Raw genomic sequence first — 25,387 nt, forward strand, 5'->3', positions numbered from 1 at the left:
CTCTCTTCCCCCCTCTCTAAAAATAAATAAATAATACTCGTTTTCAAAATTATACCTATTTTTTGTCAGATCAGCAAAAAAAAAAAAAAAAGTCTTTTGGTGTGCTGCAGAATTTTAGTAATTAACTTACGTGTGCCCTTAGATGAAAAAGGTTGAAAATCGCTGTTCTAGGAGTGGTTGTTGAGTTGGTATATGTTTAAATCTTAGTAAGAACTGTCAAATGTTTCCCCAAATCTTTAAATCTCTCTTTAAGTCAGAAAAAATAAAATACCTGGTTATTGCGAGAGGTTTAATGGCCCTAAGATAGGACTTTAAGCCTGTTTCTGGAACACAGTAGGCGCTCGAAAGTGCTGGCCTCTGCCCCGGCGAGTGTCCTCTGCCCCGTCAGAGGAAGGGCAGGGCCGCTGGCAGGCACTGAGGGGCGGGACCCGCGGGGGCGAAATCTTTCCCGCACGGCGCTCCAGGCCCACGCTCCGGGTGCGGGCCCGCCAACCTCGCCGCTCGCGCCCTGCCTCCAGGTCCTGCTTCCTCAGGCCCAGCCTGCGCCCTTGTCTGGCTGGGCATTCGCGCCCTGGACACTTCGCGAGTCACCCGACGTTTATTGAGCACTGTGTGCCAGGCCCCAGGCGCCCAAGATTGAACGACACAAAGCCTTTCACCCCTTAAATTACTTTGCGAGACGAGGCGTCGCTTCGCGAGGAAGGGTGGGAACCGAGCTGGTCACAGACTTTGAGGTCTGCCGCCCACTTGGTTTCCAGCCAGACCCTGGACTTCCCCAAAACGTTGCTGGAAAGGAACAAGGTGAGCGGGGGGCGGGGGGCAACTTCGGGTCCCTGCAAGAACCTAGGTCAGTCCGGAGCGAGGATCCAGCGGATCCAGTCCCCTAATCCCAGGCCAAGCGCCCGCCCCTGCTGCCCAGCTGCCCTCGCCAGCCGCAAAGTCCCGCCCCTGTCGTCTGCCCAGTGGCCCCGCGGCCCTGGCCCGGCCCCTCCCTCCTTGCGGGTTGGGTTCCGGGTTGTAGGTGGCGGTCGCTGGCTGTCGTTGGCTGTCCGCCGGTCGCCGGGTCGCGGCTACCCGAGGTAAGATCGCCGCCCCGCGCACTCAGTCCTTTGAGATCAGGCCGCACAGAAGCCTTTCGGGGAGGCGGCCCGCGGAGGCAGGAGCCAAGTGGGACTCGCAGTCTGCGGGGGTGCACGGGGTGTGGGGCACGCGAGGGGCGGAGGAGGAGACAGGGCTCGTGGGGACTGGGGCATCGAGGGCTCCACGCGCCGCACCCAGCTCCGGGGGGGTCGGGAGGTGGGTGGCGCGGGGCGTCTGCTCGGGCTGTAGGGGTTTAGGTCGGAAGGAGACTGCGCCGAATCCTGAGCGCCCCCATCCGCCCGCAGGCCCTGCGTGACCCCGGGGAGAGGCCTACTCCGGGTGCACCGACCTCAGGAGGCTGAGGCAGCACTTGGGAGTCGAGGGTTACCCCCCTTCTCTAGGTCTTGACATTTTTCGGTGGCGACAGCTACTCAGAAGAGCAGCCTCCCACCGCGGTCCTGGATCTGGCCCAAGAATCCAGGAATCTGAGCCGGGGCTGTGAGGCCTGGTCTCTCCCGTGCGGATGGATATTTCATTCTTCAACTCCCTCAGAGCTCTAGGGCAGCCGGCCCACTGCGCCGCCCATTTTCTCTGAGACCTGAAGAGGTGCCCGGAAAACATTGGGAAAAACACCAACCCAGAACGACGTTCTCCATAGAGATGCTGTGGAGCCTCAAAAACTTTAGGAAGGAGAGTCAGCGACCTTTCTGAAAGATTGCCATTTTTCACCAGAGAAGAGACTAAATGTTGCATCCACCAAGGCATACTCTTACCTAGCACCACACCCCGAGCCCCCAACTCAGGCAGTGACCTTGGCTCCTCCCTGAGCTAGAAGGCAGGAGACTGTGGGGACTGTGTGAATCTCAGCGGCTGTAGGGCCTCTGTGCCCTGCGCAGTATATGGTGAGCTGCAGTGAGGCAGGAAGTCAGCCCTAGGTTCAAATCCTGTCAAGGCCGCTGGTCAGCTGTGTAACTTAGCATCGCTTCTCCTCTCATGGGATTGTGGCAAGGATTAAATGGAAGAAATTTAGGATGTACCTGCCTATAGTGGATCCTCAATAAATGTGAAAAATATGGGCTTCCTTTCTTTTTGGTGGGACCATACATATCATAAAGCCATATCCCCCAAACTCTGAGTCTTAAGGGCTGAGGCTGGGATTCAGAAGAATGTATCACCTTTTACCTGGTACCTTCATGGATGGCATGGGAGGGAAGGAGAAATGGGTCTATTAGGTACCAGAGATATTCTTTGCTCATCTCCTGAAGCCTCTGAGGACCCCTGCCCTACCTCCCTGATCCTCTTGTCCTCTGTCATTATCACTTGCCCCACCAGGAATGTAGCACCTGGTTGGTTGGGGAAGCAAGCCCTGCAATGTGAAGGTGGTAGGCAGTGAGACTGGTAGGCAGGACTGCTGCCCTGTTTCCCATGTGATGAACTGGTGCCCTCAGCAGCTTTGGGGGCCACGCTCTGCTCTGAAGCACTGTCTCCCAGACGTCTCACTCAAGCCTGCCACCCATGTTTCCACTCCAGCCTGATCTTCTCCTTTGTCCCTTCCCTCCCTGAAAACCCATTTGGACATCCAAAACATTCACTTGTTAAGAATGGAGCCCTGGAGTCTCCTGACATTGCTCCTCCCCCTGAATTCCTCAGCTGGCTAAACACCATCCATCCGCCCCGCACCCAAGGAGTCATCCCTGGTTCTTCTCTCTTCCTCACCTCCCAACTCCACAAAACACCAGGAATCCAACCATCCCTTGCCACCTCCATGGTTACCATTCCAGCCATACCCATCATGTGTTTGTCCCCTGCTGTGGCCTCCTGACTTGTCTCCCTGCTTCCATCCTGGCCCCTCCACCATCCAGGGTCCTCACAACCATCAGAGAGGTCTTTAACATAAATCAAATCCTCTTCTTTCCCTGCCCAGAACCCTCCAATGGCTCCCTGTTTCACTCCAAATAAAACTCAGCATCCTTTCCTATAACACATATGTGAGTCCTTTCCAACCTCCTTGACCTTGATCACTGCCCTTCCCCCTAGCTTTCTAAACCTGGCCCATATTTCTATTCTTTAAACATGTCAAACTTGTTCCTACCTTGGAACTTTTCACTTGCTGTGTCCTCTGCCAGAAACACCGATCTCACAGGCAAGAACGGCTCAGCTCAAATGTGGCCAGTTCAGAAAGGCTTCTCGGACTATCCCAGTTCAAGCAGCGTGCACCTCTGCATGGGCTGTTTCATGACCCTGCTTTATTTTCTTTGTAACCTTTATTACTATCTGGGATTCTTATTTATGTATATGTTTACTAATTTACTATCTATCCCACAAAATAGAATGTCATTTGGATGAAGGCAGAGATCTTGTCTCATTCCCTGCAGCTTTCCTCAGGGGTGAAGCAAATAAGAAACAAATGAATGCGTCCATAATTGCAAATGGTGGTAAGTGCTATAAAAGCAACAGGCAGTAACTGCTAGTATTTGAGGCACTTGTAAATTTCAAGCTTATAAGGCAGAACCGTATTGTCAAAACAAGCTCTCTGAGCCATTTCAGGGGTGAGGATAAGACTGGTAACTTGCTCCAGGTCAACAGTTGAGTTTAGGGCAGTGGAGCTCAGCCTTCTGACCTAAGAACATGTATGTAGCAAGCTTTAAATGGCGAGCCTGCAGTAATGTCCCGGAAGGAACCTGATCCTGAATCCTGAAGACCGCAATTCTTTGCTCTTCCACTAATGAACAAACCCCCTTCTTTTCTTAATACTTTATTTTCTTTACCTTTTGAGTAGGATGGATCCTATTATTATCATGTTGGGCTCTTGCTTCTTTTTTTCCCCAGTGTACTTCAAAGGAACAGCACTTCTGGGTGGAGCCCTCTTGCTATCAGCGGCTAGGGGCACACAGAGACCTCCCACGGGCCAGAGCCCTCTATCACTTCAGAACCTGAACAGTGATGACGGTTGCTGAGGACCAGACTTATGAGTATATCCGCCACCATTTCCGCAATTTTTACCATATTCATGTTCTGGAGATTCTGCCTCACTTGTCTTGCCTCACAGCAAGTGACCAGGTGAGCCAGGGCATGACAGCCAGCCAGACTGGGGGCAGGGCTGTGGAGCTCAGAGTTTGACCCAAGCCAAAACCAACTCCTTCCTTCCTTGCGTATCCGGCTTCCTGTCCTTGTGCCTTTTCTAACTTTCAGAATGAAGTGTGGTTCAGGGTGGCCTTTCCTACTTTCCTGAGCTCCCTCTGGTGTCGTTTTGGTGTAGTGCTCAACAATATGGCACTTGGCTGCCTGAAATTTTCAGGCTCTGGGCCCCTTACCAACTTTATCAGAACCGTCTTTTTCTTTATCTCTTGTCTTTGTGCTGGCTCCGTTTAGATTCCGTTCTCCTCATGGGACACTGCTCTGGTACCAAGCCCAAGGCTCAGCTTGGAGAGTTTATTACTACCAGACCACCTTATCCCCCTCAGAACCAGCTGGGGGCCCCTAGTGAAGTGGGCCAGACCCTTCCCAGTTTTCGCTCTTCTTAGATTGAACCCCCTTGTTCTCTGATTCTTCCCCACAGATGCTGGTAGCACCAGTCTGTAGCTGATGGAGTTTGGCCCTCCCTCTTATAGTTTATGGGGATACCTCGTTACCTTTTTTTTTTTTTTTTTAAGATTTTACTTATTTATTTTTAGAGAGAAGAGAGAGGAAAGAGAAAGAGAGGGAGGGAAACATCGATGTGTGAGAGATACATCGATAGGTTGCCTCTTGCATACCCCTAACACACCCTCATCTGGGGACCTGGCCCACAGCCCAGGCATGTCCTCTGACTGGGAATCAAACAGGCGACCTTTTGGTTTGCAGGCCGGCACTCAGTCCACTGAGCCACACCAGCCAGGGCTTGTTACCTTGTTTTTCAGTAAATGTTTCCTGTGGATTTTTGTGTGTGCTGTGTCATTGCTTGTTTGCATGTGGGAATTCAGGTGGGTTTTAAAACTCTGCAGCTGCTTGTCCCAGAGTCTCCCCAGTCCCTCACCTTCCCTGGTTCTCACTGTTGGCCTCCTCTCTTTTCCATTATGTCCTTCTTCATCTGCGGTTTCCTACACACGTTTTCCTCTTCTGCTAATCTAAACCTTTTTGCCTTGGAAGCTGTATAAACAAACAGGCTTTGGCATCAGACCAGCTGGGTTCAGATACCTGCCCCACTGCTGGTGGGATCTTTGCTGCCTTACGTCTGGAGAGTCTCAGTTTCTTCATCAGCAGAGTAGGAATAAGTGCATTAAATAAGATAATTCATCCAAAACCCTGAGCTAGAGAACCCCAGGACACAGTAAGAGCCTCTTTCCTGGTAGCTGTCTTTAAACTTGTACTCAGACCCTAGCCTTGCCCTGGGCTCTGGCCCAGTTTCACATGGCTGCCCCCCTCTCTGCAGCTGTCCCCTCTGGAGTGGGGAAAGGGCCAGGGCCACCTGGCTTGAGCAGGGCCATGGGCTGTCTCTTTCAGGATCTCCTGCGGGCCCACTACAATCACAGAGGGAACCGGAACACCATTTGGGAACTCTTCAACAGCCTTAAGCGGCGGAGTGGCTGGGTGGAGTCCCTCATCCAGGCACTCAGGGACTGTGAGCTGGCTAACCTTGCTGATGAAGTGGCCCGTGTCTACCAGAGCAACCTGCCCTGTAAGCCTCCTGCCCTGGGCCTTCTCTTGGAACTCCTTTCAGTTCCCCTGGCCTCCACTCTCCCTGTCCCCTCACCTCTCTACCGCTTCCCTCCCTCTGTCACCCTGCCTCCTATCACTCCTGGTCAGTAGACAAGCCTGGGTTTAGATCTCAGCTTAGCTACCAATTAGCTGTGTCCCTCTGGCCAAGTCCCTTGATCTCCCTGAGTCTCAGTCTTCTGTCTGTAAAACAGGGCTGACCTGCCTCATGGAGCTGCTGTGGATACCAGGGGATGTCAGCATGTCTAGGGCTTAGGTGGGGCTGAGCACCTCCTGTGCTAAGCACGTTGAGCCTCCGCTCATTTCTGTGGCTGTGACGTTTGCCTCCCACTTCTCACTTCCTCCTCCCTCAGTTTGCCTTCTTTCTATTCCCTCTTTCCCTCCCTTTACAGCCTCCTCTTTCTCCCTCATGGGTTTCTTTCTTTTCCCCTCATCTCTTCCCATCCACTGGTTTCCCTTAGAGGCTTCTAGGTTCCCCACCCCAGTTACCCTTTAGCTCCACTTGGTACTCCCAGCCAGACCAAATGCCCCTGGGGGGTTTTGTGAGGTCAGGGTCTGAGGAACCCAGGCAGGAAGGAAACACAAGCTGGCCCTATTTGTATTTCAGATTAGAGACCACTCGTGAAGCTCTGCCTAGCTTTATAGCCTTAGAATATCCCCATTTGTCCTCCATCGTCTTCTGCCTTCTATCCTTCCCTCCCTCCCTTCCTCTCAAATGTGTATCTTCATTTGTAGATGTTAACAGTGATTCCCTAAATACAAATGGCTGTGGCGAGACCAGAGGGGAGTGGTGGGAATACAGGGGAAGGGCTGAGGAAGAGGCAGCATCGGGTCAGGGGTCAGTTGGTGGTGACTACCACCCACGAGGAAGAGAAAGTCACTGGGTACCAGAACGCCTGGGGACAGAGAAGCCAGTAACTGCTGGGTGGTGAGAGGCCAGTGAGGCACCCCACTGTCCCCTTCCGCCTCATTCTGCCTTCCTCACCCTGTCCTCCCCGACCCCTGCCTCCCTCCCACGTCTGCCTCCTGCCAAGTGAAGCTTGTCCCCTCTGGGAAGTGCGTTGTGTATCAGGACAGCTTTCGGAGCTGTGGGAATTCCGACGGCCATGGCCCTGAGGGTCAGTCTGAGAGCACCCAGGCCTCTCCTATCCCTGGGAACACCTGATTCCTCCTGGGCATCACTCTATCTTTGTCCTCCAGTGAACCAAAGACGCCCCCCAGCCTCATCAGAGCCGCCATCAGCTTCTGCCAGGGCTCCAGGGCGCCCCAGGCCTGCTGTGGCCCCCAGCGCCTCAAATGACAGCTACGACGAGGAGCCAAGTTACCCCATGCCTGTCCAGGACAGCCAGTCGCCAGCGTCCCTGGGAGAGGTGCGTCTTCATGGTCTACCTTCTGCCCTGGGCCTTTGTGTTACCTGCTCACCCAGCCTTCCAGAAGCCCTCTCCTGCACCCCACAAACTGTGCCCAATTTCTGCTCAGAACCCTGAACCCCAGGGCTCCCCAAGTGGGGATCCGCCCCAGACCAGCCCCCAGACTGTTGACCAGGGCTTCACTCTGTGACACCTCAGTCCTCTTGAGGTCTTTGCAGTGGTACATATGAGATGTTGGGGACCAGTGGTTGACCAGATGCAGAGGAGGGAGGGACTAGAAGGTGATGGGGTGGTCGGGTAGATGGTGGAGCTCTAATTATTGCCAGTAAAGTCAAGTTTCGGGAAAAGATGACTGATTCTATTGAGATATGGTGAATGGGCAGTGGGTGCCCGAGAGACAAAACTGTGGACATGAAGCCCCAGAAAGGGGTCTATACAGTGGCCTTACAGGGGGGTCCTTTCTATAGGGCCAGGCAGTTAGATCAGGACTCCCCAGGGGATGGTGTGTGTGTTTTCTATGAGGGGGGTTGAAAGTCACCTGTAGACAGAGGGCCTGGCAGTGACTAAAGCCAAGACAGTAGCTTCCTTGTTTCATGTGCTCCGTGATGTGAGCCGAGGTCTATAGAAGCTGCCCCATGAGCATAAACTGGCCTCTACCAGCTCCTGGAAAAAGCAACTGCCTTATTCATATTTTCCCTTTTGCAGAGTTCAAAGGAGGCCCCATACACGCCCAGGCCTGGAACTGTCGTGATGAAGCCAAGTGGCCCCCAGGAGCCCTCCTCTGACACAGCAGCCCTCAGCCCTCTGACCCCCAGTGGGCCTCAGGAGCAGGACACAGAACTGGGCAATACCCACACAAAAGGTATGTGTGGAATCTGGAATTCTAGGGTCTCCCTGACCTGCAAGTGAGGGTGAGGGTTAGAGTTGCCCCTCCGGCTTCCTTGGACAAGAGGCAAGGATGGGAATAAAGGGAGTATACCCCGGGGAACAACTCATTTCCTCAGAGGGTGTATTTGTTAGCATTTGCTGCGTAATGAATGGTCCCCAAAACTTAATAGCTTAAAATATGCCTATTTATTTAGTTCATGATTCTGTGGGTCAGCAGTTTGGGCTGGTTCAGCTGGTTCAGATCTTGGCTGAATTCCCTCTTGCGTACACACTAGCGTACACTTAAGCTTTCTTGTGGCTGTTGTCTGGGGCACCTTGGTTCTCTTCCATGAGTCCCTCATCCTCCAGCAACAAGCTCATTTCACGGCAGCTGAGCAGAGTTCTGAGAAAGAGAGGGCACCTGGGGCACAGGCTCAAAACTTGCACAGTGTCCCTTTGGCCTCATTCTGTGGGCCAAAGCAAGTCACAGGCCAGCCCAAAGTCAAGGAGTAGGGAAACACTCCATCCTTAGATGAGAGGACTGACAGAGTCACATTGCAGAGGGTGTGGGTACAGGGAGGAAAAGAGAATTAGGGCCACTTCTGCACTCTACCAAAGGGACTCTGCAGGGATCTACCAGCACCTGGAGGGTAGTACAGAAGGGAGGGTGTAGGGCTGGGCCTGCTGTCGGCAGGTGAGCCACTAGGCACTACCTTCCCCTAAAACATTCTCCAGCTCCCAGCGAATCACGAAAACTTCTCAGCCCCCAGAGGAAGTATGATCTTCATCGGCCAGGGACCTGGATCCCCACACCAGACCTCAGTGTTTCCCCTCAGGAATATAGAGCTGTCCACTCTGACCTCCCCTGCTCCACCCCTAGGCTGGCATCTCTCTGTACCACTGTTTCCCAAACTGTGTTCCATGTGACACTGGTTTCCAGCCAGCCCTCAGTGCCGCTGGGGCAGCCACAAGGCACATGAGTAGTTAAAGGCTCAGAAAAGGCACCTTAGTGCCCTATACTTGTGTCACCTCAAAAGTCTCCCCCAAGCCCCCATGTGCATTTTGCAGTGTCAGCTTGCCATGGAATACCTTTCAGGAAATGCTGCTGTGTCCCTGAGAGGCAAAGGGCACTTCGATTTCAGTCGTGTGTGGACAAGTCCCACAAGATTCTGTGGTGTTATATTTGGGGCGGGGCGGGGGGAACATCAGAAGGATGGCTGGCCTTTGTCAGCTGTAGGGCCTGACATATGCATTCTCAGAGTTCCACGGAAAATCCTGATTTAACAGCCTTATGGACTATCACTGCCTACTCCTTCCTGCTTCCTCCAGGGCAGCCCCTCCTCCCGGTGGTGGCTTTGTGCCCACATACCCCCCACATCAAGGCCTTAGCCTCCTAGGAGACTTGCACACATGAGGGGTTGGTTGGGGCTCTGGGACCACATGACTGGTGTGAGCTCTTCTCCTTGAGCCGTCCTGCTGCCCCTTGCCCTGGTCCAGGATTGCTTGTGCTGGGGGTGGGACGGGGAGGAAGGATGGCAGTGGAAAGAGTATCCAGAATTCCACCAGGCAAGGGAAAAGATAGAAACGGCAGACACAGGAGGAAAGGGGAGTCTCCCAGGCAGAAGAAGAAAAAGCTAAGCAGATATTTAATGATATCCAAGCTCCTAGAGGCTGTTGGAGAGATGGACCATTTCACTCTAGTGAGAGAACAGACTTGGTTGCTATAGGTCAAGGTGTGAGGATAGACAAGACCAAGCATGTGCCTGCAGTTATTGGATCTTTGGGCCTGGGAGCAGTGACCAAAGGGACTGTGGAGACTCCTCCATGGGTAGGAGGCTGGGAGGTCTTGATGCCATAGAGATGGTGTGAGCTGGGGCAGAGGGGCCCTTCTCTAGACCTCTGATACCAGCCTTCCTGTGGGTTTATGTTTCCCCTTTAGTTTTGCCACCGGCAGCCATGGTCTCCAGCCTTACATCACCTCATGGACCCGTATCACCGACTGTCTCCTTCCAGCCCCTGGCCCGTTCCACCCCCAGGGCAAGCCGCTTGCCTGGACCCGCAGTGTCAGCTCTGTCTACTGGCACCTCCTCCTCCTCTACGGGGGATGCTAGTGACCAGGCTGAGGCTACCATCAGTTCCAGTGGGGTAGGGGTGCCCACCAACTCTATGACCACCAGCCTAGCACCCTCCAAGGTCCCCCTCCACTCAGCACGTACCAGCACAGTGCCTTCCAACTTGCCCACCAGCTCAAATCCTCCCACTAATGTGCCTACTAGTGTTGTACCATCCAAATTGCCTAAGAACACAATACATGCTGGCACAGTGCCACCCAAGGTACCTACTCCCTTGGTGCCTGACCACAGGATGCCCACAAGCTCAGTGCCCAGCAAGGTGCCTGCCAATACAGCACCCGCCGTCAGGAGCAGCAACAGACACACACAGGTGAGTCGTTACTCCTTACAGTGATCCAGGCCCCTTCCCTAGCCCTGTCCTTCGACCCTTCCCTGTCTCCATTCTTTCTCCAGCCTAGGCTGGTCCAGGGCCTTTTTGAAGGCTATAGGGACAGCTGAGAAGCAGCCTTATCCAGACCCCACACCACGTCCTTCACAGTCATAATAATCATTAGAGCTCTTAAGTGTGGATGCCTCAGGAGAGTCAGGTGTGGTGGGCCACCCCCAGCTGGTCGCATGCATTAATCCATTTAGATTTCACAGCTCCCTGGTAAGCTTGGTAGTTCCCTTTTGCAGAAGAGGAAGCAGTGAGGGATAGGGCAGGATGGCCTGTCGGCCTTGACACTTAGCTCTGGCTCTCCATGACCAGGGTTTTCCTGATAGCAGTCCCAGCCCATCCAGCCTGGGCAGCTGCTCTGACTCAGCAGCCCTGCCCCAGCTTCCCCCCGTGCCAGCTTGCACATACCACCCTCCAGCTGCTGTCTGCCCAGGGGAGCTGAACCCACAGAGCCTCTTGGGTGCACGGCCAGGCCGCTGACCCTATGGCTGGCTACTCCATGGTCCCCGAGCCCAGGCGGAATGTTGATGCAGGATGAGGCCACACTCCACCAAGGGCTTCCAGGGATGGGGCTGAATTCACAGGCAGGCCAGTGAGCAGGGACAGGGCTGCCCTGGAGGTCCCCACCAATGCTGCTGCAGTGCCTGGGCCTTCCTCGTATAGCCTGCCTTCCTGCGCTATCGGTGGGTTGACTCCCTGAGAGAGGGTGGCCTCATAGGCACGATGGGCTGGGAATTACGAGGTTGGGGTGCTAGTTCATGCCCTGGCCTAGGAAGGGGGCCGCCCAACCTGGCTTGGCCCTCTGTCATCCCCAGTCCTTTCCACCCTCTCCTTTAATTTTTTTTTTTTTTTTAAACCAGGACACACCAGTGTCTCCAGCGCCCACAGGTGCCTCTGCTGGAGGCAGCACATCCCGTGCAGACAGAAGCTCTGACAGCTGGTACTCAGGGCCACAGCTGAGCAAACCAGGCAGGCTGTCTTCCCAGGATAGCCAGCCATTCTCCGGCTGCTCTGCGGACCTTGCCATTAGCTACGACTCGGACCCAAAACCTGACAATGGCCCAGTGGAGAATGAGTATGTGTCAGTGAATAACCTGAGCATCCATGTGGCTGAGGGTCCCAGCGTTGACCTCCTGGCAGGCAATTCTGAGCTGCGTGCTGCCCCCCAGCTCAGGGTAGAGGAGGAAGAGGAGTTCCAGCTTGATAGGACCCTGGTGCCAAGGGCTCCATGGGCTCCATGGGCTTCATGGCCCAGGGCGGCGGCTGCTGCTGCTGGGGTGCTCCTGGCCATGCTCCTGGCTGTGCTGCACCGGCGGCGCCTGCTCCCGTGAGGCCCCTCTGCTCTCCCAGCCATGTGTCTGCTCCCTTCCCCTCCATACGTTTGGCCTGAGCCGGGGAGCTGGTCCCACCCACCTTGTCCCTTTCTTGGGGATGGCAGAGGCTGGATCAGAGGGGACTCGGGCCTGCAGCCCTGTGTGGAGGCTGTGCCATTGCCAACTGAGTCCTAGCAGGCAACATTTCCATCCCAGCTGGTGTGCCTTGCAACTCCCCTACCGTCCTTAGCTTTCTGGGCTCAGGGCTGCCCCATGCTCTCCAGACCTGCCACCTGGCAATCTGGGTTGTCGCCCTCGTCCTCTGGAGGAGGTGCCTCCATCCAGGCTTGCTTTCTGTTTGCCCAAGCCCATGAATCAGGAGGTGCTGCTGAAGAGTGCAGGGGGTTTGCAACACCCCAACCCCAACCCCAGTCCTGTCCTGGTCCCTGGCAGCTGACAGCGACTGTCCAGGAAGGGGGATCCACACGTCCTCACTCCTGGCCCCCAGCAGCCCAGCCTGAGGCCGTTGTCCTCGAGAGCACCCGAGAGAACACCAGAGCTGCTTCTGGTCCTCCACGCATGCCAGGCAAGGGTGGGGAAGAGGTCTGGAGGTTCCTCTGGGTCCCTGGGAAGCCTGAGACAGCTGCTAGGCCTCAGAATACCCCCTAAGCCCCCTTTCCAGTTTGCTCACCCCCTTCTCCTCTTTCCCTTTCTCTGGTCCCCATTCCCCTGTAGACTTGGGAGGGGCCCTTTGGGTTGGGACGGGGACCTTCTGGGCAGAGTTCAGGTTGAAGTTTGAACTTCAGCTTCACCCCTTCCTGTGCTGTGTTGCCTGGGAAGACTTCTTTGGTCTTGCTGCCCCACATGGGCTGTAGCATGGCTCATCCTTCACTGGGTTCTAATGAGATTGAAGCATACAGGTGTTTGTCAACTGCCTGGCCCAGAGCAGGTGGCCACTAAATGCTTCTCCCACCTCTCCCCTGCCCACCCTAGTAGAGATGATGGCAGGATAGGCAGAGTGCCCAATTGGTAAGGGTGCAACTCTGCAGTATAGGGTAGCCTAGGCCTGAATCCCGCTCTGCCTCTCATCACTCTGTGCTCTTGGGCAAGGTGTTAACCTCTGTGCCTCTGTTTTCTTATCTGTGAAAGGGGGATGAATAGTAAAAAATAATAAGTAAATAAATAAGTATATATATATTTCTCCTAGTGTTGTGAGGATTAAATGAGTTTATATAAATCTTAGAATGGTTCCTGGCATTTACTAAGGGTGGGAAACATGCTATTATCACTGCTCAAATTAGAAGGGCAGGAGCACTTGGCTATCCCAGTAGAGGCAGACTTGGACCCTGCTGCTACCCTTTATATTTGCCCTGTACTTTATCCTGTGTATTGGAGAATTAGGGATTGGGGAAGAAGGCATATCCACTGAGGCAACTGTGCAGGGTGAGGGCTGGGGTGCCCTCCAGCAGCCAGATGGATTCGGGGTATCCTTGCGAGTTCTTTTCAGGAAGCCATCACAGGACACGGGGCAAGCAAGGAGCCTCTGGAGCTGATTCCATTTTAGTACTCTGCAAGGGGCAGGAACTTGAACCCTGGAGAGATGGGGAGTGTCACTGTGGCCCACCCCCAAGCTGTCAGTCTTCAGGGTTCTGCACCGGGCTTTGGTTGCTGCAGACTTTCTTTGCACTGCTCCAGGGGACTCCGGCAACCTCGACCTTTAATAACCTCTACCTCTACCTCTGAACTTCTCTTCAGCCCTCACTCTGATCCCAATAATTTGCATGCTGAAACTAAGAGAGGTCCCTACCCAAGCTGTTTGTACATCTCTCCATCACCCTTACTCTTAATCTAGTCTCTGCTTCACCCTCCCAGGTACCCAGGTCAGTCAGTAAACAATTCATGCACAGGTACTAGGTTTGTTTTTGTTTTTTTTTTTAATTACCTTCACCCAAGGACTTTTTTTTTTCCATTGCTTTTAGAGAGAGAGGAAGGGAGAGAGAAACATCTATATGAGAGAAACGTTGATCAGTTGCCTCCCACATGCACCTCAACGGGGGAGTGAACCCACAACCTAGGTATGTGCCCTAACTGGGAATCTAACCTGCAACCTTGCAGAGCAGGAGATGATGCTCCAACCAACTGAGCCACACCAGCCAGGGCACTGAGGTACTAGTTTTAATGCATTCCCCTCCCAGGGTATCTTTGGAAAAAAGTTTCTCAATAAAGTAATATGTAACCCCAAAGAATGCTGTTTAAATGGTGGAATTTCAAGCCACAGTGACCAGTGCATCAGATGGCTCTGGGCCTCTGGCCCCAGCCCAGCCTTTAACCCAAGGTGAAGTATGTTTCCCCGAAAGTGTGGGAGATACCGTTAGGTAAGGTGTGTAGGAAGCATTCAGACACTTTTTAAACTAGGCTGCCCAGAAGCCCTGCCTTGACCTGCATTGAACAGTGTCCCTATTTTGGCTGTTGTTAACCTGAAGGCCTCTAAAATGTCACCTTCAAGCAGGGTTGGGAATTGGCCAGTGTATCGAGGCTAGTGGTCAGAAGAGAGCTTGGGGTAGTTGATAAAATGTGTCAGATGTCACAGCTGTGTGCTGGGTGATGGAGACCTGAACCCAAGGAAGGGAGGGAGGCCCTCCAGCCCCAGAGGGCGGTCAAGCCACCTATATTCAGAGACTTGGGGAAGCACACTTTACCTTGGGCTAAAGGTCAGGCTGGGGCCAGAGACCCAGTGCTAATCTACATGCTGGGTGCAGACTCACCAACAGTCAAAGAACCTTCATATGAATGCCTCTCCACCTTCTGCTGAAACAACATTTATCTCAAAGCTCAAGAGCTGTCACTGCCACTCTGTCCCTGGAGAGCACCTGTGGATCCTGCTTGTTGACCGACTAAATCCAGACCAATGCCATACCCTCACCTTACTTCCCTTCTGGATGTGCTCAGGTTTTATTGCATTTAGGGTACTTTCTAGTCAAAGATCAGGAAATTACCTTTTACCTTACAGGCTTTAGGTTATTTATAACTTTCTTTAAGAAACATTTTTTGTTATGGAAAACTTTCAACACATAAAAATAGACTATAAGATATATATATATATATAATATAATATAGGTAATATTTATTATATATGATACATTATGATATATAGTATATTATATAATATATATTATTTTATGTTACATGTATATTATATATAAAAGGGCTACCACTTACCCTACACTTTGTTGTATGCCAGACATTGGGCTAAGCACTTTACATATATTAACTTCTTTAATCCTCACAATGACCCTATGAAGGGGGTGCCATTATGACCCAATTTACAGCTAGTCTGCAAAACTGAAAGGGAGGAAGGATCAGAGGGGACAATGCAAGGGAAAACTCTGGACTCAGCCGCAGAGCTGTATATTTTCTATGCCCATGACCCATAGCAGATTGGGTATCTGGAGCCTCATTTAAAGTGAGATTTCAGCCCTTACCAGTGTGTTGGGTGTTGTCCCACAAAGCAAGAGGTCGCCAGTTTGGTTCCTGGCCAGGGCACATGCCTTGGTTGGGGGTTCAGTCCCTAGTTGGGGTGCATGCAGGAGGTAACCAATTGATGTTTCTCTCTCACATCAATGTTTCTATACCTCTCTTTCTCCCTCCCTTCCTCTCTCTCTAAAAATATATAAATAAAATCTTTTTTAAAAAAGAGATTTCACACCAACACATCCCTGCCCAGTATGCCAAGATCTGCCACCTGCTATAATAGTGTAATAACATGCAATATATAATGAATATAGTCTTAGGGATGTAACAATATGACTATAATCATCGCATGTGTCCAGGCTCAAAGGCCTGAAGCTATATGAGGCAGGGCAGGGCAGGAGGCAGTTCTTTAGAAGGCATTTTGGTTTGGTAGACATTGTTTATTAAAGGATTTCCTTGTACTGGGTCTAAGACCTGAAATGAGAAGATACCTACTTGCATACCCTCCAGTGGTCGGGGTTGGCTCACAAAGTGTGGTGGAGACAACTAAGCTTTCATATCATCTACTCATGTATTTATACAATATTTATTTTGTACCTACTGTGTGAAAGCTTTGGAGACACAGAATAATACAGAAAAGACCCACTCTAAGAATCCCCTTTCACTACCCATTGTTTCCAATACAATAATGAGCGGTCTAAAGGAGTGTCTGAAGCATGGGCAGGGGTTGGGGGGAGACAAGTATTGTTTTGATCAGTTGTATACCATTAATAATTGTAATACCTAAATCCCGGAAAACTGTAACACTTAGAGCTAATAGGGAATAAGAAAAATATTAAGTATAAATTTACAAAGATGCTTACCAGAAAGGCTAAAATGAAAGTGTCTGACAAGCCTTGGCTGGGTAGTTGGTTAGAGTGTTGTCCTTATGTGCCGAGGTTGCCAATTTGATCCCTGGTCCAGGGCACATACAGGAATCAACCAATGAATGCATGGATGAGTGGAACAACAAATCAATGTTTCTCCCTTCCCTTCTCTCTCAAAAAAAAAAAAATTTTTTTTAAAGTGTCTGACAAGATCAAATGTTGGCGAAAATATACAGCAACTGGAACTCTCATGAACTTTTTGGGGCATGTAAGTTGGTATATAACCTTTTGCAAAACTGGCAGTACCTACTAAAGCTAAACACATGCATAACCTATGACACAACAATTCCACTCCTGGGTATAGAATGTTTCTAACAGTGCTGTTTGTGATAGCTTCAAACTGGCATCAATTCAATGGTCTATTCACCGTAGGATGGATATGTAATTTGTGGTAAAGTCACACAGTAGAATGCTAGTATACAGTCATGAGTATGAATGAACATACTGCTGCACATAACCATACGGACACACCTCATGGACATGATGCTGAGCAAAAGAAATCAGAAACACAAAAATATGCTCACTGTACAATTCTATTCATATAGTAAGTACAGAAATAAGCAAAACTGATCCATGGCATTGAAAGTCAGAATGGTTACATTAGGAGAGATAGTGTCACCAACCCCTGCAGGTCAGGGACCCTACGATGTCATTCTGTCTGGTGTCACATCACTAGGATGAGATAGGAGTGGTTTAGACCTGGAAAAGGAGTCGTGACGTGCAGGAAACCATTACAACACCACTCGGGCCGTGCTCTCTGGCTGCTACCGCCACCCCCGTCCTTGCCTCTGGTACAAGTTAAAGAGCCAACACCATGACTGACTCCAAGTACTTCACAACCAATAAAAAAGAAGAAATCTTTGAATTAAAGGCTGAACTCAACAATGAAAAGAAAGAAAAGAGAAAGGAGGCTGTGAAGAAAGTGATCACCGCTATGACTGTGGGGAAGGACGTGAGCTCTCTCTTTCCAGATGTAGTGAACTGTATGCAGACTGACAACCTGGAACTGAAGAAGCTCGTGTACCTCTACCTGATGAACTATGCCAAGAGTCAGCCAGACATGGCCATCATGGCTGTCAAGCTTTGTGAAGGACTGTGAAGATCCCAATCCTCTGATTCGGGCCTTGGCAGTCAGAACCATGGGGTGCATCTGGGTGGACAAGATCACAGAATATCTCTGTGAGCCCCTCTGCAAGTGCTTGAAGGATGAAGATCCCTATGTTCAGAAAACAGCAGCAGTCTGTGTGGCGAAACTCCACGATATCAATGCCCAGATGGTGGAAGATCAGGGATTTCTGGATTCTCTGCAGGATCTCATAGCAGATTCCAATCCAATGGTGGTGGCTAATGCTGTAGCAGCGTTATCTGAAATCAGCGAATCTCACCCAAACAGCAACTCACTCGACCTGAACCCCCAGAACATTAATAAGCTGCTGACAGCCCTGAATGAGTGCACTGAATGGGGCCAGATTTTCATCCTGGACCGCCTGTCCAATAATAACCCTAAAGATGACCGAGAGGCTCAGAGCATCTGTGAGCGGGTGACTCCCCGGCTGTCTCATGCCAACTCAGCAGTGGTGCTTTCAGCAGCAAAAGTCCTGATGAAATTTCTGGAGTTGTTACCCAAGGACTCTGACTGCTACAATGTGCTGCTGAAGAAGTTGGCCCCTCCGCTCGTCACTTTCCTCTCGGGGGAGCCAGAGGTGCAGTACGTCGCCCTGAGGAACATCAACCTAATTGTTCAGAGAAGGCCTGAAATATTAAAGCAGGAAATCAAAGTCTTCTTTGTGAAGTATAATGATCCCATCTATGTTAAATTAGAGAAGTTGGACACCATGATTCATTTAGCATCCCAAGCCAATATTGCTCAGGTTCTGGCCGAACTGAAGGAATGTGCCACAGAGGTGGATGTTGACTTCGTTCGCAAAGCTGTGCAGGCCATTGGACGGTGTGCCATCAAGGTGGAGCAATCTGCAGAACGTTGTGTAAGCATGTTGCTTGATCTCATCCAGACCAAAGTAAATTATGGGGTCCAAGAGGCAATCGTCGTCATCAGGGACATCTTCCGCAAGTACCCCAACACATATGAAAGTATCATTGCCACTCTCTGTGAGAACCTAGACTCGCTGGATGAGCCAGATGCTCGAGCAGCTATGATTTGGATTGTGGGAGAATATGCTGAACGAATTGACAATGCAGATGAGTTACTAGAGAGCTTCCTGGAGGGTTTTCATGATGAAAGCACCCAGGTGCAGCTCACTCTGCTCACAGCCATCGTGAAGCTGTTCCTCAAGAAGCCGTCGGAAACACAGGAGCTGGTGCGACAGGTCTTGAGCTTGGCATCACAGGATTCTGATAATCTTGACCTTTGAGATAGGGGTATATTTATGGTGGCTTCTCTCAACGGACCCTGTCACAGCCAAAGAAGTAGTCTTGTCTGAGAAGCCACTGATCTCTGAGGAGGCAGATCTCATTGAGCCAACTCTGCTGGATGAGCTAATCTGCCTCATTGGTTCTTTGGCCTCTGTGTACCACAAGCCTCCCAATGCTTTTGTGGAAGGAAGTCACGGAATCCATCGCAAACACTTGCCAATACATCATGGGAGCACTGATGCTGGTGACAGCCCTGTTGGTACCACCACTGCCACCAACCTGGAGCAGCCTCAGGTTATTCCCTCTCAAGGTGACCTTCTGGGAGACCTTTTAAACCTGACCTCGGTCCCCCAGTCAATGTGCCACAGGTATCCTCCATGCAGGTGGGAGCAGTGGATCTCTTGGGAGGAGGACTAGATAGTCTGCTTGGCAGTGACCTTGGCAGGGGCATTGGAGGAAGTCCGGCAGTGGGACAGTCCTTCATCCCGTCATCGGTGCCTGCAACCTTTGCTCCTTCCCCTACCCCTGCTGTGGTCAGCAGCGGCCTGAACGATCTGTTTGAACTCTCCACCGGGATAGGCCCATGGTGGATACATGGCTCCTAAGGCTGTCTGGCCGCCTGCAGTGAAGGCTAAAATATTGGAGATTTCCGGAACATTTACTCATCGTCAGGGGCACATCTATATGGAAATGAACTTCACCAACAAAGCTCTACAGCACATGACAGACTTCGCGATCCAGTTTAACAAGAATAGCTTCGGTGTCATCCCCAGCTCTCCCCTGGCCATCCACACCCCGCTGATGCCAAACCAGAGCATCAAGGTCTCCCTGCCTCTCAACACCTTGGGCCTAGTCATGAAGATGGAACCTCTGAATAACCTTCAGGTGGCTGTGAAAAACAATATTGATGTCTTCTAGTTCAGCTGCCTCATCCCACTCAATGTGCTTTTTGTAGAAGACAGCAAAAGGGAGCGCCAGGTCTTCCTCGCGACGTGGAAGGATATTTCCAATGAAAATGAACTTCAGTTTCAGATTAAGGAATGTCATGTAAATGCTGACACTGTTTCCAGCAAGCTGCAAAACAACAACGTTTATACTATTGCCAAGAGAAACGTGGAAGGGCAAGACATGCTATACCAGTCTCTGAAGCTCACCAACGGCATTTGGATCTTGGCTGAGCTGTGCATCCAGCCAGGAAACCTCAATTACACACTGTTGCTGAAGTGCAGAGCTCCTGAAGTCTCTCAGTACATCTATCAGGTCTACTACAGCATTTTGAAAAACTAATAGGCTGGTCCGGTGCCCTCCAGCCACCCTGTGATCGGTGCAAGCCAAGAACTCTTACCTGGAGGAAATGGTATTGTCACGTAGAATCTGAACCCAAACACACCAAGGCCACCCACCAAGGTAGTGACTAGTGTAACCTGTGCTAAATTAGGGCACAGCCTGTTGGATAGTTTTAGCTTCCCGTGAACGTTTGTTAACCACTGCTTCACCCACTCCCCGCCTCTGGCCACCTGCTACCGCTGTCTGTCCCTGTTCGTGGGCTTCTCTGCACTGTGCCGTGGCTGGCAGTTCTGAGTGTAGTTTGATATTTTGTAATTGAGAGCTCGTTTAAAAAGCAGAAAAAGACAAAAAATATTAAAGTAAGGATAAGTGTCACTGAAAAAAAAAAAAAAGGATGAGATAGTATTCGGTAAAGCAAGTCAGAAACTTTATTCCTTGGCCAAGAAATAGAGAAGGATAATTGAATGCTCTAATGATTCCTCCTTCCTGATTCTGGGGAATTAGGAAAGTATTAAAGGGTCTTGGGGGAAGTAGGCAGGTTCAAGAGTGGGGATTTTTGAGGAAGGGCGGAGGGTTCTCGATTTACAAGGGAGCATGTCCAGTCCTCAAACATGCTTGGGCCATGCCTAGCCATATATCTCATGTCTCATTTTAATGTTAGATCTCCACTTCTAAGAGTTATTTTCAATATGCTAATTAAGAAAAGTTCATCAAAAGGTCACTTGGAAAGGGGTTTCAGGTGCTATTTTGGATTTTTCTGGCATGGACTGGTTTCTTGGGTCCCTGGGTTCTTTATCTGCCTCCTCCCACAGGCTTAGCTAGCCTTGGGATTTCTACCTTTTCTTGACAAGTTCAGCCTGCTTTTTGTCAGAGGATGTATTGGAGAGACTGTAAGAAAGTAGAAGTTTAAAGATTAACCAATATGTGGTGGCACAACCCAGTGACAATACAACTGGAAGGGACATTGGTAGGGGGTGACTCTACCTCCTGATTTGGGTTTTGGTTTCACACATATGTTCAGTTTGTTTCTGGACTTCCTGTTGGAGACAGGAAAATAAACTGAGATCATCCAAAAGAAAACAGGCTATTTACTCAGAGCTTGCAAGAGTCAGCTACTATCAAATGCATTTGGCAAGGAGGCACTCAAATAAATCTTAGTATTTAGTAATCATGTTGATAATATTATTGGTATTATTATTCTGAAACTATTATCTATGTATTTAATGATAAAGCAAAAACATAGTGAATGTTATTAAGAACTTAGATTTTCAGGTAAAAGAGAAATATTACATGAAAAAATTAAGTGAAAACTCTGTAACCTTAAAAATAAATGGAAAATAAATTCATGATCTAGTTTTCTCTTTAAAAAATGTATTTTGGCCCTGGATGGTATGGCTCAGTGGATCGGGCACCATCCTGTGAACCAAAGAGTTGTTGGTTTGATTCTCAGTCAGGGCACATGCCTGGGATGCAGGCCAGGTCCCCAGGGGAGGGCATGTGAGAGAAAACCACACATTGATGTTTCTCTCCCTCTCTTTCTCCCTCTCTTCCCTTCTGTCTAAAAATAAATAAATACAATCTTTTTAAAAATAAATAAAAATTATTTTTTTTAGTTCTACCTCCCAGAAGAGCCCGGAAACAATGAACAACCCAGTAGCAATGAGCACTTCTAGTGGCCTTTAAATACCATTGCTCACTGAAAAGGAGCAGTTACTCCTTGGAGAAATTGCTGATTCAAGATCTGGGCAGGAAATTTACAGAGTTGAGGTTGGAAACTCTTGCACTATCAAAGAAAAAAAGAAGCTACTTAAGACTACTAGAGTCATGTTTAAATGACTAAGGAATCAATCTGCAAAGCTTCCATTGGCCAAATATGGGGCACCTTGAACATCAAACAGGACTGAAATTCATCAAATATGTTTCTGCCATGCTTAAGTTCATAATAATACTAAAAAGAAAATATTCATTAGGTGCTTTAGAGGATGCTAGGAAAACAATTCATTCTGAAACTGGTCAATGAAAATAATCAATATTGCCTTTCTGTTTTTTTTTTTGAAAGTGTCAAAAATTTTATTAATGTTCCATTTTAAAAGCTTTATACCCGGGGTATACCAATACGTAGGAATGCTGCTGCTTAAAGAATTCGCCCTTTGGGGTTTGGTCCTTGGTTTAGCAGTTGTGGAGCTTTGGTATTTTTATGTTAAGAGCTTTAAGAATTCAGGATCTTGATCTGGAGAGGGCGATACTATGCCATTTTCTTCTTCCTCAGAAAAGTGGTTCTCAATAACGCCCTGAGCCGTCAGGGCCCCTGATGGTTGTCGTGAAATTGCAAAGCCTTGATTCTATCAAGCCCACCAAGTTCCTCGATCAGAATACACAGGGATTCCTTCTCGTAGAGCTTCTCTGTTGCCTGGAGGAGAAACGAGATGATATCGAGGATTATGATAACAAACTTGATGTCTGGGGTGGTGAGCAGGTTCACCAGGGGCTCCAAGACTCCACAGTGGATGAGCTGGATTAACTGGTCCATGATGCTCCCAGTCGCGAAGTTAGCCACCATCCAGAGAGCCTCTTTCTGGACTTAAAAATCTCCATTTTTCAGCAGGGCCACCAGGGGAGGCAGGATGTTGCAGGCAATAAGCTGCTAGAGGTGCTGGGGGGGTCCCGCGGCCACGTTGCTCGGGGCCCAGGCCGCCTCCTTTTGGACGGAGGGCCTGGGGTGCAGCAGAAGCTGGGGCAGTGCGCTCAGGACGCCAGCGTCCATGGTCACCTGTGTCTGGCGGTCCGTTCCCATGACAATGTTCCCCACGGTGCGGAGAGAGGGGGTCAAGACGTTCAGTTCTGAGCTGGTCATGAGCTCAACCAGTCTGAGCAGCACCCCCACGTCAACCATTGACCAATGCGCTCATTGCAGCCCTCAGTGAGGTAGGTCAGGGCCCAGCAGGTGTCAGAGAGCACCTTGCTGTCTTGTGCTGCAGGAAGTGGAAGAGGATGGGCAACATTTTCTTCACTGCCTTTTTGCAGGGGTACGGGTTCTTGTTTTGGCACAGGTTGGACAGGGTCCATGTGATGTTCCGCAGAAATGTGATTGGTATGTTTGATGAGATCAAGGCCAGCAGTTGTGGGATGGCATTGCTTGAGATAATAAAGTCTCTAAATTCTGGGCCATCACCTGCTATATTGCCAAGGGCCCGCACTGCCTGCTCACACACAGTCATGTGCGGGGAAGACAGGAGTTCAACCAAGGGCTGGATGGCGCCCGCTTCCACGACTGCGCAAATCTGCTCGAAGTCCCTGAAGCGATATTCGTCAGAGCCCAGGCTGCCTCAAACTGCAAGTAGGGGTGGCGAGAGGACCTCAGGAACCCCACCAGCCTGGGAATGAGCCCCGCTTCGACAGTCAGTTTTAGAGGAGGGTTCCTTTCCCGGAACAGTATTCTCCTGGCTGCCTGGGTGGCCTGTAAACATAGAACTGGATCTGAGGCATTCACACCGTTGATTAGTTCTTGCAGGGTGAGGTTGACCTCGTTGGTCCCTTCTTTAGAAACTGAGTCAGTGAAGAGATTGGTGATGTTTCTTCTAAGACCTGCTCATCTTTCTTGGCCTTCTGGAGCTGCAGGCTGACTGCTATTCGCTGATGTTGCCTCATAGATGCATCTTTGCCTCGGTATCTAAATTTTCTCAGCCTCTCTTCTGGAGCTTCTAAAGTCGGCATGTTGACTGGAAGAAGTAAACCACCAGACAGGGAGCTCTGCTTTCCTATATAAGTCGTACTTCAGGATACCAAAGAATTGATGAGGAAAAGGTTCTTTGTGATTAGAGTTTTACAGTTATTAAATGCAGAAGAAACAATAAAATTAGAGTATCACAATTTTTGACTATGTAATCATTAGTCAATATCATGAATAGTTGCTATAACCAGTAGGTGAAAAGCTGATGGAGAACTTTATTATGGATGAATCAATATCATGATCCCTCGACCAATCGACCAATCTTATTTATCATCTCAAAAAGAGATAAGAATACAAATATACAGTTAACGTTATGAAGTAGGATTTTCCTGTTTTCCTCGTGAGATAAATAGTAATGATAGCATCACCTATGAAAAAAATATTTTTAATTTTTATTTATATTTAGAATGGGAAAGGGAGGGAGAGAAACATCAGTGTGTGGTTGCCTCTCATACTCTCCTTCTGGGGACCTGGTCCACAACCCAGACATGTGCCCTGACTGGGAATTGGACCATCGACACTTTGGTTCGCAGGCCAGCACTCAATCCACTGAGCCACACCATTCAGGGCTGAAAAATTCTTTTAAAGAAAACAAACCTGAATCTAATCAAGCCTCCACATCTAACTATCAGTATACAGAAATATAAAGGACAAAAGAACACATTAAACTACAAGAACAAAGTCATCGAAATCCTGAATGTAGGAAATTCTTCAGGGCAAACAACCTTGTTTATCCAATAAATATATTGCAAGGGAAGATAAAAAGAGGATAAACCTATAAATTAAAGATTTAAGAGATGATGCAATAAAATATATGTTGACCTTGTTTGGATACTACCTTGAACAAAACAATTGTAAAAAAAAGATTGACAGGGAAATTTAAACACTGACCAGTATTTAATGATGTTAGGAAATTATGATTAATTTTTAGGTGTTAAAATGGTTCTGTGGGAGTGTTACAAAAAGAATCCTCATCTTTTATAGGTACATATTAAAGTATTTCTTTTTTTCTCCTTTTTTTAAAAGTTTATTTTTTATTGTATTATTTCCCATTACAATTTATCTCCCCTATATTAAAGTATTTCTGATGAAAAGTGATATGTCTGGGATTTACATATTTCTGATGAAGAGTAATATATCTGAAATTCACTTCAAAATAATCCAGTGAGGCATGGAAGGGGTGAAGGTAAAGATGAAACAAGAAAGACTATGAAGTAGGGTTATCAGAAAGTGCGGGTTCATTGGTATTTGACATTTGTACATTTCTGAAGCTTCCCATAACAAAAGGTTAAGCAGCCCACATTTTTCTTTTGTGTCCTGGTAGCATGAGATTTCTCTAAGTGCCTTGTCGAAACCACAGAGCCATGGCATTCACATCGTTTCTCTGAGCTACCCACTAGTAACTGCATGAACAGAGGAATAACAATAGTTGATATTTGTTAAGCACTTCACTATCTACAGAAACATGTTCATTGCTTTCTATATATTATTTAATTTTTCCCCAAAGCCCATATAAATTTTTTTCTGTTAAAACAATATATATCTATACTTTTGCTTTTTTTTTTCCCAGTTAAAATGCTGTGGGAATCACTCCATAGTATCTAAAGATACTACAAATTTCCTTTTTATGGCTGCATAGTGCTCCATTGTGTGAACCTGTCGTAGTTTATTCAACTGAGATTTACCTAGTTTAAGTATCTTGCCTAATATCTGCGAAAGGGTGCAGCCAGGATTAGAACCAAGATTCAGCTGACTCCAAAGTCTGTT

At 49.3% G+C, this 25,387-nt stretch overlaps 2 protein-coding genes and 1 pseudogene across 7 annotated transcripts; 2 read left to right on the forward strand and 1 right to left on the reverse strand.

Annotated features, from left to right (window-relative positions):
- Nucleotides 1-415: 415 nt before the first annotated feature.
- Nucleotides 416-14,831, forward strand: MAVS (mitochondrial antiviral signaling protein). Of its 6 annotated transcripts, none has more exons than XM_054573985.1 (8): nt 416-801; nt 3,411-3,515; nt 3,910-4,140; nt 5,563-5,737; nt 6,976-7,145; nt 7,851-8,007; nt 9,952-10,454; nt 11,381-13,801. In XM_054573985.1, exons 3-8 carry the CDS (start codon nt 4,024-4,026, stop codon nt 11,849-11,851), a joined length of 1,593 nt encoding a protein of 530 aa, XP_054429960.1. In that variant the 5' UTR covers nt 416-801; nt 3,411-3,515; nt 3,910-4,023; the 3' UTR covers nt 11,852-13,801. The 6 variants fall into 6 exon arrangements, with proteins under 6 accessions (XP_054429960.1, XP_054429958.1, XP_054429961.1 ...); XM_054573986.1 differs by lacking the exons at nt 416-801; nt 3,411-3,515 and adding exons at nt 1,005-1,079; nt 13,813-14,831 and having other exon boundaries at nt 11,381-11,595; XM_054573984.1 differs by lacking the exon at nt 416-801 and adding an exon at nt 1,005-1,079.
- Nucleotides 14,832-16,515: 1,684 nt separating this feature from the next.
- On the forward strand, nt 16,516-21,027 carry LOC129070826 (AP-1 complex subunit beta-1-like). The gene is given in 5 exon segments (XM_054573988.1): nt 16,516-17,307; nt 17,309-18,611; nt 18,613-18,937; nt 18,940-19,180; nt 19,182-21,027. Coding segments are annotated over 5 exon segments (2,841 nt in total). The 5' UTR covers nt 16,516-17,044; the 3' UTR covers nt 19,891-21,027.
- Nucleotides 21,028-22,085: 1,058 nt separating this feature from the next.
- LOC129070957 (importin subunit alpha-8-like) lies at nt 22,086-23,726 on the reverse strand (annotated as a pseudogene).
- Nucleotides 23,727-25,387: the final 1,661 nt, after the last annotated feature.

Source organism: Pteronotus mesoamericanus, unplaced genomic scaffold, assembly GCF_021234165.1.
Source record: "Pteronotus mesoamericanus isolate MK-2021 breed Mesoamerican mustached bat unplaced genomic scaffold, CSHL_Meso_final contig_25, whole genome shotgun sequence".
Taxonomy (NCBI): domain Eukaryota; kingdom Metazoa; phylum Chordata; class Mammalia; order Chiroptera; family Mormoopidae; genus Pteronotus; species Pteronotus mesoamericanus.